General features: G+C 31.8%; 3 protein-coding genes across 3 annotated transcripts; 1 reads left to right on the forward strand and 2 right to left on the reverse strand.

Moving 5' to 3' along the window:
- Positions 1-618: 618 nt before the first annotated feature.
- Positions 619-3,957, reverse strand: LOC133319381 (DET1 homolog). Its single transcript, XM_061523536.1, has 5 exons — positions 3,491-3,957; positions 3,252-3,377; positions 2,433-2,656; positions 1,173-2,075; positions 619-909 (listed from the first exon to the last, which is right to left on the reverse strand). Exons 1-5 carry the CDS (start codon positions 3,812-3,814, stop codon positions 717-719), a joined length of 1,770 nt encoding a protein of 589 aa, XP_061379520.1. The 5' UTR covers positions 3,815-3,957; the 3' UTR covers positions 619-716.
- Positions 3,958-4,219: 262 nt separating this feature from the next.
- LOC133319382 (cyclin-dependent kinase 7-like) lies at positions 4,220-7,927 on the forward strand. The gene is given in 9 exon segments (XM_061523537.1): positions 4,220-4,463; positions 4,608-4,776; positions 4,862-4,996; positions 5,404-5,569; positions 6,051-6,228; positions 6,963-7,135; positions 7,490-7,545; positions 7,548-7,571; positions 7,574-7,927. Coding segments are annotated over 9 exon segments (1,011 nt in total). The 5' UTR covers positions 4,220-4,409; the 3' UTR covers positions 7,630-7,927.
- A 321-nt stretch (positions 7,928-8,248) lies between these two features.
- LOC133318716 (tubulin polyglutamylase TTLL13-like) lies at positions 8,249-16,026 on the reverse strand. Its single transcript, XM_032658585.2, is given in 21 exon segments — positions 8,249-8,275; positions 8,408-8,457; positions 8,931-8,997; positions 9,317-9,415; positions 9,806-9,961; positions 10,043-10,264; positions 10,735-10,861; positions 11,419-11,514; positions 11,934-12,100; positions 12,380-12,451; positions 12,624-12,777; positions 13,030-13,158; positions 13,301-13,416; positions 13,852-13,993; positions 14,301-14,393; positions 14,874-15,009; positions 15,012-15,073; positions 15,309-15,486; positions 15,554-15,647; positions 15,729-15,872; positions 15,954-16,026. Coding segments are annotated over 20 exon segments (2,193 nt in total). The 5' UTR covers positions 15,735-15,872; positions 15,954-16,026.
- Between the last annotated feature and the right edge of the window lie 162 nt (positions 16,027-16,188).

Consider the following 16,188-nt stretch of genomic DNA (forward strand, 5'->3'; position numbering starts at 1 on the left):
TGCCAAAAGTGAAGGATCTATATTGCAACCTGCATTTTGATACAAAGGATTTGAGTAATTACACTGCATTATATAAATATGTCTTATTTACACTTGCATAATTACTGATGTGGTTCATAGTTTTCAGTCATGTTTAAATCAAATATATGATTTTTCTTTTATACTACGGCTTCATTCATAATATTTATTTCGCAGAGTTACTTCTTGGGTCCATGATTCCAGTAATGATGTATGTCATTCATAACTGAAGTTTAATTACGTCATAACAAGCAACATTAAAAGGTTAAATTAAAAAAATAGACTTCAATATTTAAAAATGTATTTTCAAAGAATTACCGAATAAAACGAACGAAGAGTAAAGACCATAGATTAAAAAAAATAAAAAGAATATCAGGCTGCTTTCATTCATTGGATCTTGATTAAAGTGATATGAAATATATTTTTAATTCAAAATTTCCCGCTCGTACATAAAATAATGAAATCGAATTGAGACCTTTTTTGAAATTCGTTTAAAAAGCGTTACCCTTTAAGAGTTTACAGAGAAATGTAATATATTGAATTATTAACACTTACTCAGATTATATTTTATATTATATATATCAGGAAATAAAATAAAATATTTTATAAAATTACACTTTAATATCTCATTAAAAACCCCTATACATTTAAAAGCATCCACATAATATACATACATATAAAACAATAAAGCACATTCATCAGCTGAACACCGCGTTCCTGATATGAAAATTGACAATATACTCGGAATTAGTTCTCTGAACACTGATAGCGAACGGGTCCGTTGGGTGGAAGGTGAAGGCGACGAGGCGGCGAGCACTGGCCGGCACCGACTGACCCAACACACCAGCATATATCTTGAACTTAAGCAAACCTGAGTCACGGGCGTAGAAACTGGAATAAATTTACCATTTAAATATATTTTTTGTGTGTGCGAAAGAAGTAAATAGAGTATTTTTTATACGAAATTATGCACAAAATTTATGCTACTAAAATTAGTACTCATAATGAAATTATATATTTAGTAAAAAAGGGTATACCGTCGATGTTGCCGTACAGTAAAAGATAAATAATATTCTGAATACAACTGGAGATTTTTAAGATCAACATCTACAGACAAAAAGTATTTTGAAATAGAAAAATATGTTAGCATTTACCGTATGGGATATTCGCCGTAGGCTTTTGGGCGTTCCATAACTGATACCCATTTATCGTCATAACTAAACAGTCCAAGATCTAGATATGGCGATCCACTATACGACTGTGCACTGATCGGTAACTGAGCTAGTATCCTTTTAGTTGCTTCAGTTCTGCCACCATAGATGGCTCGAACAATAGTTTGTTTGAAACGTTGCTGAGTCAACCTCGCGTACAGATTATTCGATGGCGAGCACGTAAACTGTGAATCGGCACACAGTCTCGCGTTTCTGAAGCAATCGCAATAATTCTCAAACAGCTTCAGCAGACCTTCGGATGTATTTTCGTATACTTCCAATATTTTACTTTCGCTTATGTTATATATCACAAAGAACGATGACTGGCTATTCGGTTCAGCCACTCTTAACGTAACAACCTCTTCGCTTGCGTACTTAATGAACAGGTGATCTTCATCCAGTAGCTGCATCTTCCACATCCTCAAACTTTTAAACATGTCAAAATATTTATAAAATTTCCTCAATTCCAATGGATCCTTTGTATTGTCACTTATAGATTTAGCTCTTTTAAATAGGAACACAAGTAGTCTATGCTTCAAACTGTTGATTGTCTCTTCATGGAAGGGCCTTTCATTTGTTATTGGCGCAAACACTGAGCTGACAATGAACGGATCATCATCGTAGCAGAATCTACCAATTTTTCGTATTTCTATCAACATACCCTCAACAATCTGGAACAAGTGTATCGTTTGATGCTGCACAGAGAGTACAGCTAATACTTCTTTATATAAATAAATTCCTTGATTATGAGACAGGTATATTTTGTCGGTCCTGAAGTGTTTTGTATCACAAAGCTTCCCATGATGTAAATCTACCAAATGCAGAGAGTAGTCTTCTAGGGCAGATCTAAAAAGCATTAAGTTAAGAAAAAAATCAATAAATATTGTAAAAAAACAAGCATGTTTTAAAACAAGTGAAGTAAAACTTCTTTAGTGTCAACTTAACTGGCTATTAAAAAAAAACAGTAGTAAGCACATCTCGGGTGCTACACTATAATAAACAAAATGTAACTCTCTACTAACACCATGCATAATTATATATATACTGATATAAGTACTGACTTATCCTAGCACTATTGTCTCTACAAATCAATAGTTCAGCAAAAAAAGTTTTAATCCAATTAATATTCTCCAAATTTATAATATCATGTTTATTAATGAAGAAATCTTTAAAAGCATTTTTGAAGTTTTTTAAGTTATTTACCTAATAGTTGGTGTCACTGCTTCATTGTTACTGTGTATGTGATAGAAATGAGGTCTTAGATCATCAGGGATGTGTGCCGCTGAACCAACTATAACATATCTCCCATCCTCTGTAAAAAGACTGCATTCCCTGTTGAGTTGCTGATCCATAAAAGGATGCTGGCCGGAGTTACGTTCAGATCTGGATGGTACCCTTTGTTGGCAAACATTTACAGTAAATTTAGGCTGAAAATTTGTTAAAAATAAGTTTAATACACATTGATGTATTTTTTAAAATTCCCAATAACCTTAATATCAGGCCTTCTTAATACATAACAATAACCAAATAATTAAAAATTAAAGAAGTCAATGGCAGTACAATTTCATTGTCAGCCAGCTAGGGATTAGATTATTAAAATAAGCTAATTTAAAGAGGTTGTGTTTTTTTAAATAATATTGTAAGTAGTATACATTCAGAGATACCATTCACATAGGAAATAATCTTAATAATATGGTTCAATATGAGAGCTTCACTATTGTAATTAATTATATACCAGTATCATATCAAAAGATACATGGGGCAAAAGATAGACATGCAAAGAGATATGTCTAATAATTCCTTGTTGGCAATTAACAGATCATTTTCTTATTAATTCTGCAAAACAATAAGGGCATTAGCTTTCCTTTAAAGATGCTTCAGATCAATACAGTCTTTATTTAAAAAAGTCACATCTAAGAATATAAAAATATTAATGTCCTTCCAAGTCACAAATTTAAACCTATAAATTGTATCAGTCTTCTTTTATCAAATAAGTTATAACAAAAACAGGTCAGTTTATACCTTAAAGAATCTGTAAAATATATGTGTTCTTATTCTATGGTGTGCATCAGCATCAGCATTAAGTAAATCTGAAGGATATCCAGCCACTAGGTCTCCTGCGGCAGAGGCTCCTCTGTATTCATATATCTGAAATAAAGTATTTATGATAATGAGAAGAGAAATGTTAATATTGATTTTATTTCGAAGTAAATTACAGCATATTGGCAACCAGACATAGCTGATGATAATAATTTATTTACCTCCAAGGATGTCTGATCAGCAGAGAAAGCAATAAAATGCTTTCCGTCTGGACTAAATTTTCTCAAAAAACACGGGGGTTTCTCCACATTGACAATAGTCAAGTTAGGAAAAACATTTTGATAAAATTCTCTGACGACATGAAAATGAGAACCCGGTTTGCGAGATCCGTAAATTTCCCTGTCCATTAATCTCATAACAATATTTTGTGGTTTAATTTTCCTGGGTACAATCTTTTCTGTACAAAAGAAATCTTCTTCATTAAGAGTTCCAGGGGGAATGTCTTCGTAATAGACATTTTCGTTGTTGCTATTACTGGAATTCATCTTTGAGCTGCGTGATTTATAGTTACTGTAAAGCTTAAAGAACTACATAATACAAAGTCAGTTTGATAACCATATCTTACATACTGTATTTGATATAAGCAATATTAATTCTAAATAAACAAATAACACGACAAATCATCAGTGCCAAAACAAGTCAAGTTTTCTGACGTTTGTAACAGATGACACAAAAACTAATAAATACATATAACAAAAACCAGCCTAATTGAACATACTAAGTTTCATTATTTAAGTTGAAAAATAATAATTTAGTTTTAATTCGATACAAATTTGAAGTATTCATAAAGTTTATTTTTATTTAAGAAAGCAGTAATAGCTTTTTTCGAACGTTACTAGATGTATTTTTTGAAAGTCAACGTTGACTTTTCATTAACAGTTCAGTATAAACGTCAAATTTTTAAATTTGTAATGCTAGTTGCAACTACAGTACCTCGCTTCTGGTCTAATGATAAATTTTAAAAGATAATGGTACAATGTTAAATGAAATCACATAATAAGTGGACAAATGGTGTTATTGTGACATGTTTCTTAAATATTAAAATAAATAAACAGACATTTTTAATACTGATAAGCCACCATGGAAGAGCCAATATTACGTTATGAAAAAATAGACTTCTTGGGCGAAGGACAGGTATTTTATACTGTTTCTTATTATTTACCATAGTTTAATTCTGAGTATATTATAGTATACTTTAAATTTTTTTTTAACCTCAATAGTTGATAGGACAAGATATAGAATGGTTTACAATTTTATAATATTTTACTGTTATTACAGTTTGCTACTGTGTATAAAGCTCGCGATGTAAAAACTGATAAAATCGTGGCTGTCAAGAAAATTAAGATTGGCTCTCGTTTAGAAGCCCAGGATGGAATTAATCGTACTGCTCTCAGGGAAATCAAACTTTTACAAGAACTACAGCATATTAACCTCATCGGACTTCTTGGTAATTTGTTTTGTGTTTATAGAAATTTAATTTTGTTTATACTACTTAGTAGTTTGTGTATTTTGAAGTATTGTTTACATTTCAGATGTATTTGGACAGAAATCTAATGTTTCATTGGTGTTTGACTTTATGGATACTGATTTGGAAATAGTTATTAAGGACAGTAGTATTGTACTTACACCTGCAAATGTCAAATCTTATATGATAATGACTTTGAAAGGTTGGTTTTTATCTATAAAATTACTGTTTCATATGTTTTTAATAATATTTTAACATATATCTGATAATTGCTAAAATCACATTGGTTAGTTTTTCTAAATATGGCCATCATCCATGCAAAGACATGCAAAGTATATTCTGCCAATGTCATTAAAAGCATTGTAGTGCTTAAATGTTTTTATTAATATTTCTTACTGTTGGACTTTATACAGTGACACAATAATATACTACCTTAACCACGCAATCTATCATCATAATTAATTATAAAATTAAGTAATTTGAGTCTTTATTATTATAATTTTTTTTTTTTATAAATTGTTTAGATAAGCAAATTCAGTTTAGCTTTATTGATCTGTATTTTTATGTTTTTATTATCAAATTAAAACACATTTTTAAATGTTTTGGCAGGTCTGGAATATTTACATCAGAATTGGATACTGCACAGAGATCTCAAACCAAATAATTTGCTAATTAATAGAGAAGGTATATTAAAGATAGGTGATTTTGGTTTAGCTAAAGCATTTGGATCACCTAGCAGAATAAATACACACCAAGTGGTCACAAGGTGGTACAGGTAATATCACTTATTAGATTGTTTGGGGTTTGCCCATATGATAACCTCATTTGACAAATGCCTCATTCTTTTAACATAATTTAATTTCTTAAATACCCACCCTTCAGATCCGGACCTGGTGTCAAAGCTCTTTTCAATATAGATATAATTTTTAAAACAAGTCTTTAATGAAGGAGTAATAGTATAACAAAATTACTCCTTATATCCATTACATACCTGCATTTGAAACTCTCATCAAAATCAGTCCATCCATTAAAGAAATTTTAAATATATACTTTTCATATCACTATTTTATATATATATAAAAAATAGTAATGGACATTTAGTGAAAAGCTGTTTTAAACTACAGACACTGCAATTTTATTTATTAGCATGGATGATAAAATCAAGTTTTATATTAAATTTAAAATTAATCAATTTATAATGTTTAAAATTAATCAATTTATAATAAATAATTAATAATTGCCATTTACTATTACAGATCTCCAGAACTTCTATTTGGTGCGAGGCAGTATGGAACTGGTGTTGATATGTGGGCGGTGGGATGTATTTTAGCTGAATTACTACTCAGAGTTCCCTTCCTTCCCGGAGAGTCAGACTTAGATCAATTATCACGCATATTTCAAGTGTTTGGTACTCCTACGGAGGAAATTTGGCCGGTAATATAAATTTGATAAAATGATGTTCTCATTATAAAAATAGAACCACATTTTCAATTATTTTAATGGTTTTTCTCTTCTTGAGAGGTCATATTATGTGTCTAATTACAAATTGTTTTGGGAAAGGACACACACCGTTTTGTTGGTTGGGTCCTTAAATTTCATGTAATCATGTTGCTTCCAATTTTTAGCTTCTGGCCTACCTTAACTATGTTATAAAGATTAGCCATCCTTAATCTACATATGCAACTACATCATATAACATTATCTAAATATTATTATAAGATACCAATTTTATTAAAAAAATAAAATAATTAAAAATCTTTATAAAATAAGCTTTAATAACTTTGTCTCTATCTCAAGTAAAATATTACTTAATGACCAAAGCAACCCAGGCCAATACTCAATTCGATAAGCCCCTGGCTTTGTTTTATGTATAACATTCATCAGTATTTTACTGTTTTAAGTAAAGAGTCCAGATACTAAAATGTCCATAGACAAGCAATAATATCTGAATGATTTTATTGTGTTGATACAATTATAGTATCTGAATGATATATTTTTTTAATTTAATTAAGTACACTTACTTAATATGCAGTTCGGTCTTAAAACTTATGATTGCATATATTTTTTACAATTTCCTTTTATATATTTTTTTTTGATCGATGTACATAATTATTATTCAATTCAGATTTAAAAACTAAATTGAACACCTTTTTGCAATGTTATTACAGGGCATGAAAACTCTAACGGACTACGTGCAATACAAGCAGTTCCCGGCTCAACAGCTGCGTCATATCTTCAGCGCAGCCGCTGACGACCTGATACAATTACTGGAGAGCCTTCTAGCGCTGTATCCACCGCGACGTTGTGACTGCACGCAGGCGCTAATGATGCCCTACTTCAGGTATAAACATCCGCCAAATACTTCAAATAGTTATCTTAAATTGCCTTTGTTTAGCAAATTTCTATACGACACTGTTTTCTAGTGATAGAGCCAAATTACTTTAATGCAAGATATGATCTAAAGTTATACCCGGCTTTTGGCTGTTTAATTTTTTATTTATGATATTAATATAGCATTATAGTAAATTTTTGGCTATCACGTCATCACTTCTCATAGTTGTAAATAATATCATAGTAATAAATATGTTTGTCAAATACAAACTTGGCTAGAAAAAATTATATCCGATATCATAAGTAAGTTTCAGAGAAACAAGTAAACAAGCGGTTACCATTAATTATATTCTATATTTTACAGTAACAAACCAGCTCCATCATTTGGACCCAAATTACCGATGCCTTCGAATGTTACTAAATTGAAGTGGAGAAACCGTCTCTAAAAAGAAGTTACTAGACAACATAGACGGGGGCTCCCTCGCTAAGAGACTTCAGTTTTAATGTCTAATGGCAAAACACATTTACTGAGAACCCTGCCAGAATACGAAATTTGAGCCGATAGTTTAATGTTTCCTGATCAGTATGATAAGTACAAAGAACATTTTACTGAGTAATCAAACTAACTATTGACGATAAACTTTGTATTATACAGGGTGTGTTGAGTACTGAAATAATTAAATGACATTGTTAAGTGCAATGATTATAATAAAGGGTTATTAGGAGGATGTCAAATTACTATTTTACAACTATGATATTATGAAGCTGGTCTTGACGCATCCTACTGACAATTTGATTTTAAGACGAGTATGAAATATATTTGATAATTATCTAACTTGTTTTATTTCAACCATCAATTGGTTTGTAAAAGAAAATTAACTTCTGAACTAAAAATAATATAAAGGAACATAATCGAAAACAATTAAATCTATATAATTGAAAAATCAATCAAATTATTAGTATAAGTATATTCTTATAGAGTTATCATTTATACCAAAATTTTGTAAAGTTGATTAAATCTGGTAAATATGTGCTCATAAGAGAAAACAGGATCTCAACTATTCAGCTACAAGTTAATTTTTTTTCATGCACACAACAACGGCACTAAAACACAATGTCCCGATTATCTTAAAGCGACGATGGTTTTTATCTGCGGAAAAAAAAATGGGAAATTTAATAATCATAAGCATTATAACACAATAGTAAAACATTATGTAATAAGATGAAAGTTATTATATAATAACATACAGAATAAGGTTTTACGTATGTATAGAAGTGTGACATCACTGTGGCCTTTCGCCCACACTGCGTCGCGACACTCCACTAGGAAATCTAGGAGAGATTAAATATTAAGCCTTGTATAGGATGACAGAATGATCAGACTTGGGAATAATATGATTACTATTTATATTTTTTTTTTTCCGTTTGTTTGGATCTGATTATTCCTTAAATGTTCAAACGAATCTATTGTTTGTGGGATTGCAATAAGCAACTTATTATATGAGGCACATTTTTGTAAACGGTTCGATTGTTTAACAGCAACCGTGATCGCGGACAAACGATGTGACGAGCAGTTTGACAATAAATCGGAAAATCTTAGTTTTATTTAAATATTGTAGTCGTAAAAGTCTCAGATCTCACTATCTGGAATCTCTTATTAGATATTCCAAGCTATTTAAAACTACCCACATTTAAAATGGATTATGAAATCTCTAAGCATGTCGGTAGAGGTAGACTGATATTTTTTTTCATTTCGAATTCTTTTTAATTTAATAATAAATCAATATTTAAGTAACAATACTAACCGTCATTCACATCACTCTTATTGTTGCTTGCCATGTGTACTTTGTCCTGATGCTTCTTTAATTTGATCTGTACATAAAATTTTATCTACGCTTCTTTGTGTTATATATTCTTATGAATTTTCCTTTTTGATATTTGCAGAATCTAATACATTCACACTTTCTGCAGGCAAACACAATACATAGAGTGTTTAAACAAATCTTACAATTAATTTTAAGGATACTAATTTAATCCTTATTTATATACAACAACAGGTATATTTTATGACACACATTGTGTTAGCCAAAGAAAGTTAAAAGGCAAAGTGATGTAACTTATTACTTTTTTTTTAATAGACAAAAATATTGGGAGAAACGAATTATTGAACTAATCTTATTATAATACGTACCTTAGGTGAATTAGACACGACTGATAAACGTCCATAAACTCCATATTTTCTTTCATCTTCCGGTCGCAGGGTACCCATTTTTTTCATTACCAAATATATCTATAAAAATATATATATTAAATTAAACTTAGATAATAGATTTCAGACCAAAAGACAGCTGAAATTTGTATTCAATCGAAATGCTAGGTAGAAGTTATACCCATAAATATATTAATTATCCCAATATAAATAAAATTATAATTTACTGATAGTTTTGGCGGTTTAAACAAGTCTAAGCAGATTTGAGTGCTGTTTTCACTTATATTTTAGAGTATTCTTCATTGAATATTTATTTCAATCGGTTATCATAGAGTTAAATACGTTGAGTGTCACAAAGTTCGTTTTACGAATGCCACGAGTAAAGCCTTCAGTGTTACTCAACAATGAATATATAACCTAACATCTAAGACTTCCACAAGGTGACATTCAGAGTTACATCTGTTCTAATACCTGTTCCAACATCCCATAGCTGCGTATGAGGAAGTCCCTCTGAGCCAATAGATTGAGCCTTTCTCTTTCTTCTCTCTCAACGATAGCGTCCGGCTCATACGAACACGTCACGTAAGACGGCTTCGGCTCCTTCTCTTTTTCCTCTGTAGGTGAAACCTGGTGAAAATTTTTTTTTTAAATAATCTGTTTCAAATAAGTAAACTTACCATGACGTGGTAGGAGAATCAGTTAACTCACTGTTTGTTGCATCAAGGACGGTTTGGAAGCGACTTTCGGCTTATCTTCCTTCTTCTTTTGTTCCTTAACTTTAACCTTACCCTTGTCAGTTGTAACGCTGATGCTCATACTACCACCTTCTCCCTCCTTTTCCTTCTCTTTCTTTTCTTTAGGTTTCTGATCGTCTTCTTTGGTCTTGGGTTGCGAAGGTTTCTTTAGAGCTTCTGCTTTTGCTTTCGTTTGCTGGAGTCAAGAATATGTATTAGTTACGATCTTAACATTATCTGTGGTGTCGAGTATATTAAAACTTAGTAAAAGACGTTTTTCAAGTAAAAAAAAGTAGAAAGTTTTTTTCACACTCCAACAGCATAACGAGTAAACCAATTTGGCACATTATATGAGTGGTCATGGATATAATGTAAACTGCAAAGAACTAAAATGATGCGTGTTAAGCGCAATGATGTAAGGGAAAAAATACTGCGTCCCTATATTTCAAGAGAGAGCACAAAAAAAGCATTCAAAATAAGTTTAAAAACGAGGTCTTATGTGCGAAAAAAATACTGAGTTTCGTTGTTTTGTGATTTTTTATAGTATGTCGAAGGTATTTTTTTTCTTATCAGTATTTATTTGCCTCATCTATAACATATAATCTTCCATTTCCTTCTTAAAAATTCAATTTCTATTCGTCTGAAACCCTGTATTCTACTCCTCACCTGGAATTCCTCTCTCTGTAACCGTGCGCAATCTCCCCTCGCCCGTGAGGAGGCCGTGCCCGTGTATAATGAACCCGAGGGCTGTTGGAACAGACTGGCGTACTGCTCGCCCACAGGATACACGCGTCTAAACGCCATATTGAATGTAGTACGAGTGATATCTGTATCCTTAGTACAAGTTTACATTTACAATTTATGCACATAACCTTCTAGCCCTAATCTTCTCCATACACTACTATTGATACCATGACGTGCAATGGTTTGCGAATGAAAAACTTGAAACGCTTCGTATGAAGTGTAACGCAAACTAATGGTAGGTAATAGTGCTAGTTATGTGGTAGATTCGTATTTAAACACAACTAAGTTTTTGATATTCGATTCGACATTCTATTATCCTTAATTTTACCCCAAAATTTACTATGCATTTTTAAGTCCGTAATCGCCGAAATCTGTGATGTCATTCATTAGGGTGATAGAAAAATATTTATATGTTATTTTGGTCACATATAATATTCACATAATAGTTTATTAACTGTTTATCTTTTTTTGACATAAACCTTTGTTTTGACTATTTGTTAAATGCCATATATTTTATGTTACTTACTCATCTCATTAGTTTGTCTTTTTTGTTAACTCGTAAAGTGTCTAGTATCTATATACTTTATATAAGTTACAAGTACTTACCGGAAGTTACCGAGATGTGTCTCTTCCCACTGTATCTGAGTCTGCCAGGGACTCTTCTCCGGCTCTTTTTCCTCTGTCGGAGCGTATTCCGCAAACCTGTTACGGAACAACTGTGAATACTTTCATTTATGATGATAAACTACAATTAAGTATACTGCAAACGTTGCACAATAAAGATCCGATAGACACAGGACTGAAATTTAAACATGGAATTTATTTAAATATAGAACATAGAATGCCAAGAAAGTTATAAAGTAACTGAAACATGACATCACTATACAGGTTCGAAAATGCTCGTGGAAATGAATTTTTCATTTAACATTTTGTATTGAAACTTTAATTCAAATATTGGTTCAACATTGCTTCATTGTTGCAATCATTATTATATGGATATATACCTGCGTAGCAAAAACTTATAACTGGTTTAGCCGCGATCGTGTGTGTGCTATGCTTGCGGGTTCGTGTGTGTGTGTGCATGTACTTGTCCGTGTCTGTGTTATAAGAGTAATTCCAACTTGTTTGTCTGCAGCAGTCTGTCTCGTATTCTCTTGCGATCTTCCTCCAGGACTCTCTTCTTGTCACATTGCCATATATTCAGCATGGTGAGTGTGTCCGTCAGCAGTCCCTCTTTCACTTCACGATCCAACTGTGTGTCTGTGTGGAAGCTTGGCGAATGGTTCACCTGCAGTCATGACACGATTATTACGGGATGCTATATACCTCATGTATATCACACCTAACTTTATAATACATAGATGTTTTCGTTATTGTCTGGAGCAACAATCGCTGTGTCTATTAAAATAAAACGAGTCTAAAACAATACTTAGTTTAGTATTAGCTGTATTATTAGCGCGTCCGCCTTAACTTGAATTTAATTTTTTTATGATATTATAAATTTCGTGCAAACGCGTAAATGTTATTTTTAAATAAAGTTTAAACAAGACTAAACGAGAATCCTTACTTCTAGAATGAAAGGATGGAGCTTGTGATCCAGTAAAATGTCGAAGCCCAATATTTCGAAGCAGGCATGTACCTGTAAATAAAACCATTATAAGAAAATAACAGAAACGAAAGTTAACATAAAACTATTCAAGATATAGAAAGTGTCAGATATATTCTACATTTCAGTCACACATGTGTAATGGCAACCATTTTGGTGTACACTACTCTAGACAGTACATTTCCAAACAAAGTAACAACATAACCATATCATGCGAGGGGAAGCAAGCGTGGTAGCTGTGTTTCAGTATGGGCCACGCTGATATAATAGTCTTCACTATAACTTGGTCGATGGAGTGCCACAGACGGTCCAAATCCACTCCTTGCGACAGCAGGATCTTGTTCAAAGTTGATATCTTGCTGGTATTTTTTGGGAAATATTACCGATTGGACAAACTATTTTGTGTTCAAGGAAATTCAGCATTACGATATTTAATGTTTTTTTTTTTTGGAAGACTGATAAATATAAGGGACAATTAATAGGAACTCTGCGTTTTGGGATTATACTACAGACAACAAAGGGGGAAATTTATGGAATGGGGATTTTAAACGTATATATGCATGTAGGCATGTGCATGTGTGCTCATGTATATAATATGTATATATACGAACCGTTTGCTGCCAGCCTCCGAGTCATAGACATATGTGCGACTGTGTTTGTTGAGGGCGTAATTCGTCAGATGCATGAACACGTTCGTAGTGTTGTTCACATTGGGATCCGCGTAGCGGCTGGTCGCGAATCTGCAATTACAATAACACTAGCTTCACGGCTTCACTCGAATGTATCGTGTGTCAATAGCATTGAGATTATAATGGATAAGTGGACGAATCGGTTTATTAAAATGTTCACATAATTTATGACGTCTGTGCAATGGAAACATACCTCACAAGACCCTCGTTGTAGACGAATATCCGTAGAGGGTCGCAGGACGTTATGAGAGTGTACACTCTGATATCAAACTTGTAACCGTCCACTAAGTACGGCTTTGATAAGTACACCTGTTGAATATAGATAGGATAAATATATTAAATTATACAGAATATACATTCATATGTATAAAAAGTTATTTGTTATTATCATGTGTAAGAAAAAACTACAAATTTTCTGTGTGTAGGTATTGTAACAATATCGCGTAATACGGATTCTACAAAACTTATGACACCTAATGTGTATAATATTAATAAATTACTTTTATATTAAATTAAAAAAATTGATAATGTTCAGTAGGAATGCATATGATAACACTTGACTAACACCCGTTCTATTAAACTTTCACATAAGGTACTATAAGGCTACGCTTTGCAGCATGTAGTCTTCAATTTACGAGAGTAAATTAAAATATAAAATCACTTGCTCAGAAAATAAATAAAAAAGGCTTTTAAATGTTGCCTGTCAAAGTGAACTTTAATCTTAAACACAAACAAATGTCAAACCTGACAAATTAATTTATCCGTTGGCTTGATGTCCTTAAGTGACTTCGTGAGATAGATGCCTCGCCCCTGACTCCCGCACTCCGGCTTTATTATGAACGTCTTGTTCTTTCTAGATTTACTATAGTTTAGTGCCTCGCCAAAACTGTGTAGACAAAAAAAATAGATTTTGTTTTAGATCCTGCAAGCTTCGTCCACGAGGACTTGCGGATTTAATTTAGGAATATATATATACAGTTTATTATTCTTAACAAAAACAGTGTTCCAACGATAACTATACGGAATCTTGGGCTCGATTATGGCCTACTGGCTATTCTGATATTTAAAGCCTAAACATCCAAACATCTTTAGATCCTCACAAAACTTTCACATTTATAATATAAGAGAGATATCGATTATGTAAGATTAAAATATTATATGGCAGATTATTATGAACAAATAAGATAACCCACTCGGCAGGCAGGCACCAGGTCTTTGGAAAGAAGTTATACTCTTTAGGATATATTTTTTGCATTCTGTTTAAGTTTCTTGCCAACAAATCCTTTCTGAAAATAAAAATATTTTCTCACTTTACATTTACAGTGACATCAAAACTAGATTTATAATGAACCAATTTTATTGAAAAAATATGTCATTCTGATACTTTGAATTTTTTTATTTTTTTTTTACGTAGAACAACAATTATTTCAAACTTTTATACTGCGAAAAGGTGCTAACTGTGCTACGAAGTATTCTTGAACACATATAGCCGTATCATACAGGACAAAACACTTCTATTGGTATTTATAATGATTTTAGTCTGCTGGGCAGATTGTTGTAGAGGTCTCTTAGAACACGCTTTACCAGAAGTCCGACTGTTTAGAGACTGAACTTTTTTTTAATTAAAATAATTATAATAAAATGATTCAGTAAAGTGTGTTCAATAATATAGCAGGATAGCCAAAATTACTACAGAAAATGTGTGACATCAAAATCTATATATATTCATATTAATATAACATTTAATTAAAAGTTGTAACAGTCACCTGCATATCTCAAGCATGCCGGGGAAGTGATTTATCCTCTGGAACCTCTTCATCTCCTTGGCTCTTTCCACAGACACGCTCATATCAGTCCAGTAAAAGTTCCAAGCCTCCTCTTCAGAGACCTCTCTCATACCAACGCACTTGCCACCTTACGGATCGACTCATAACGACAGTTTGTTAGGCATATTGATATCTGAGATCTAAATAATAAAATATTAGTTAATTTTGTTTTTAGTTTTAAACATATATGATTTGACAAAAAAGAATAATACAAATATTAGTATTATTAGAAACATAGTCTTGATAGTAATTGAATGCGAGATCTTTCAAACCGAGACTTGTGTTAGCACTACTATTCTAAAGATTTACATATGTATATCATTATATATATATATATAGTTGACAATAAGATAAATATTAATGGGACCAAGTTACCTCTTCCTTTTCTTTTTTTTACGTGTAGCTTCAATAGGTATAATTGGTGCAGTACATGAAGTTGGCTGAGATGTATCATCTTCTCCATACAATTTGCCATCATAGTTGTGCATAAGAATTGTTGCAATTTTGTCTGCCATATCCTCTTTAACTAAATGTTCTGGCGATATTTTCTCTTCTATAATAAAAATACGTTTCAAATGAATTAGGATATTACTGAATGTTAAATAGCTTGTGATTAATACCTTTATCAGTTTTTCTTTTGGATAATGTTCCTGTTTGTTTTGTAATATGCAGGTGGTCTTCATCGTTTAAGAAAGTGTCATGCAAATCTAACTGCTAAAAATTAATTTATAAATTAAGTATTACAACGCACTAAATATTTAAAACATAGAATTATTATAAAATTTACAAGCTTACCGCCATGTGTTATAATTATTTCTATAATATAAACCTATCATTAATTCAAAAATTAAATACTGTTGCGCTCGGCATTCTCATCGAATTACAAGTTTATGTTTCAAAAAAGAATAACGGAAGCCTAAAACACGACCCAAAGTTGTGCTGGAAATGCAAAAAATGAAATGAAGCTAGTTTAGAAATACAAATCATAAATTGAATACATATAAAATAAACATACGAAACTTCGTTTGGACGATTTTCATAAAAATTTTGCTGTTAAAACATTTTCTGGGACACTGTTTTTTGTTTTTGATTCTGTCAGCTGACTGTCAGTGTCAAAGTTATTAAATTAAAAGTAGTACGTATATATTTTTAATTGTTTCAGTTTCGTAAGGACCTATTACAGGTGTTTAAAAAAACATCATTAAAAATTTAGAAAATTCCCTAAAACTATTTTTTCGAATATAATGCAACAATT

The sequence above is a fragment of the Danaus plexippus genome, chromosome 19, assembly GCF_018135715.1.
Source record: "Danaus plexippus chromosome 19, MEX_DaPlex, whole genome shotgun sequence".
Taxonomy (NCBI): Eukaryota; Metazoa; Arthropoda; class Insecta; order Lepidoptera; family Nymphalidae; genus Danaus; species Danaus plexippus.

What these genes read in the sequence shown, in the direction of transcription:
- LOC133319381 (XM_061523536.1), bottom strand. Translation starts at nt 3,814, where the DNA reads ATGAATTCCAGTAATAGCAACAACGAAAATGTCTATTACGAAGACATT. An exon ending in CTGATCAGACATCCTTGGAG is followed by an intron (nt 3,378 to 3,490) that starts GTAAATAAATTA and finishes ACTTTATTTCAG; the next exon opens with ATATATGAATACAGAGGAGC. An exon ending in TACGGCGAATATCCCATACG is followed by an intron (nt 910 to 1,172) that starts GTAAATGCTAAC and finishes AATTTATTCCAG; the next exon opens with TTTCTACGCCCGTGACTCAG.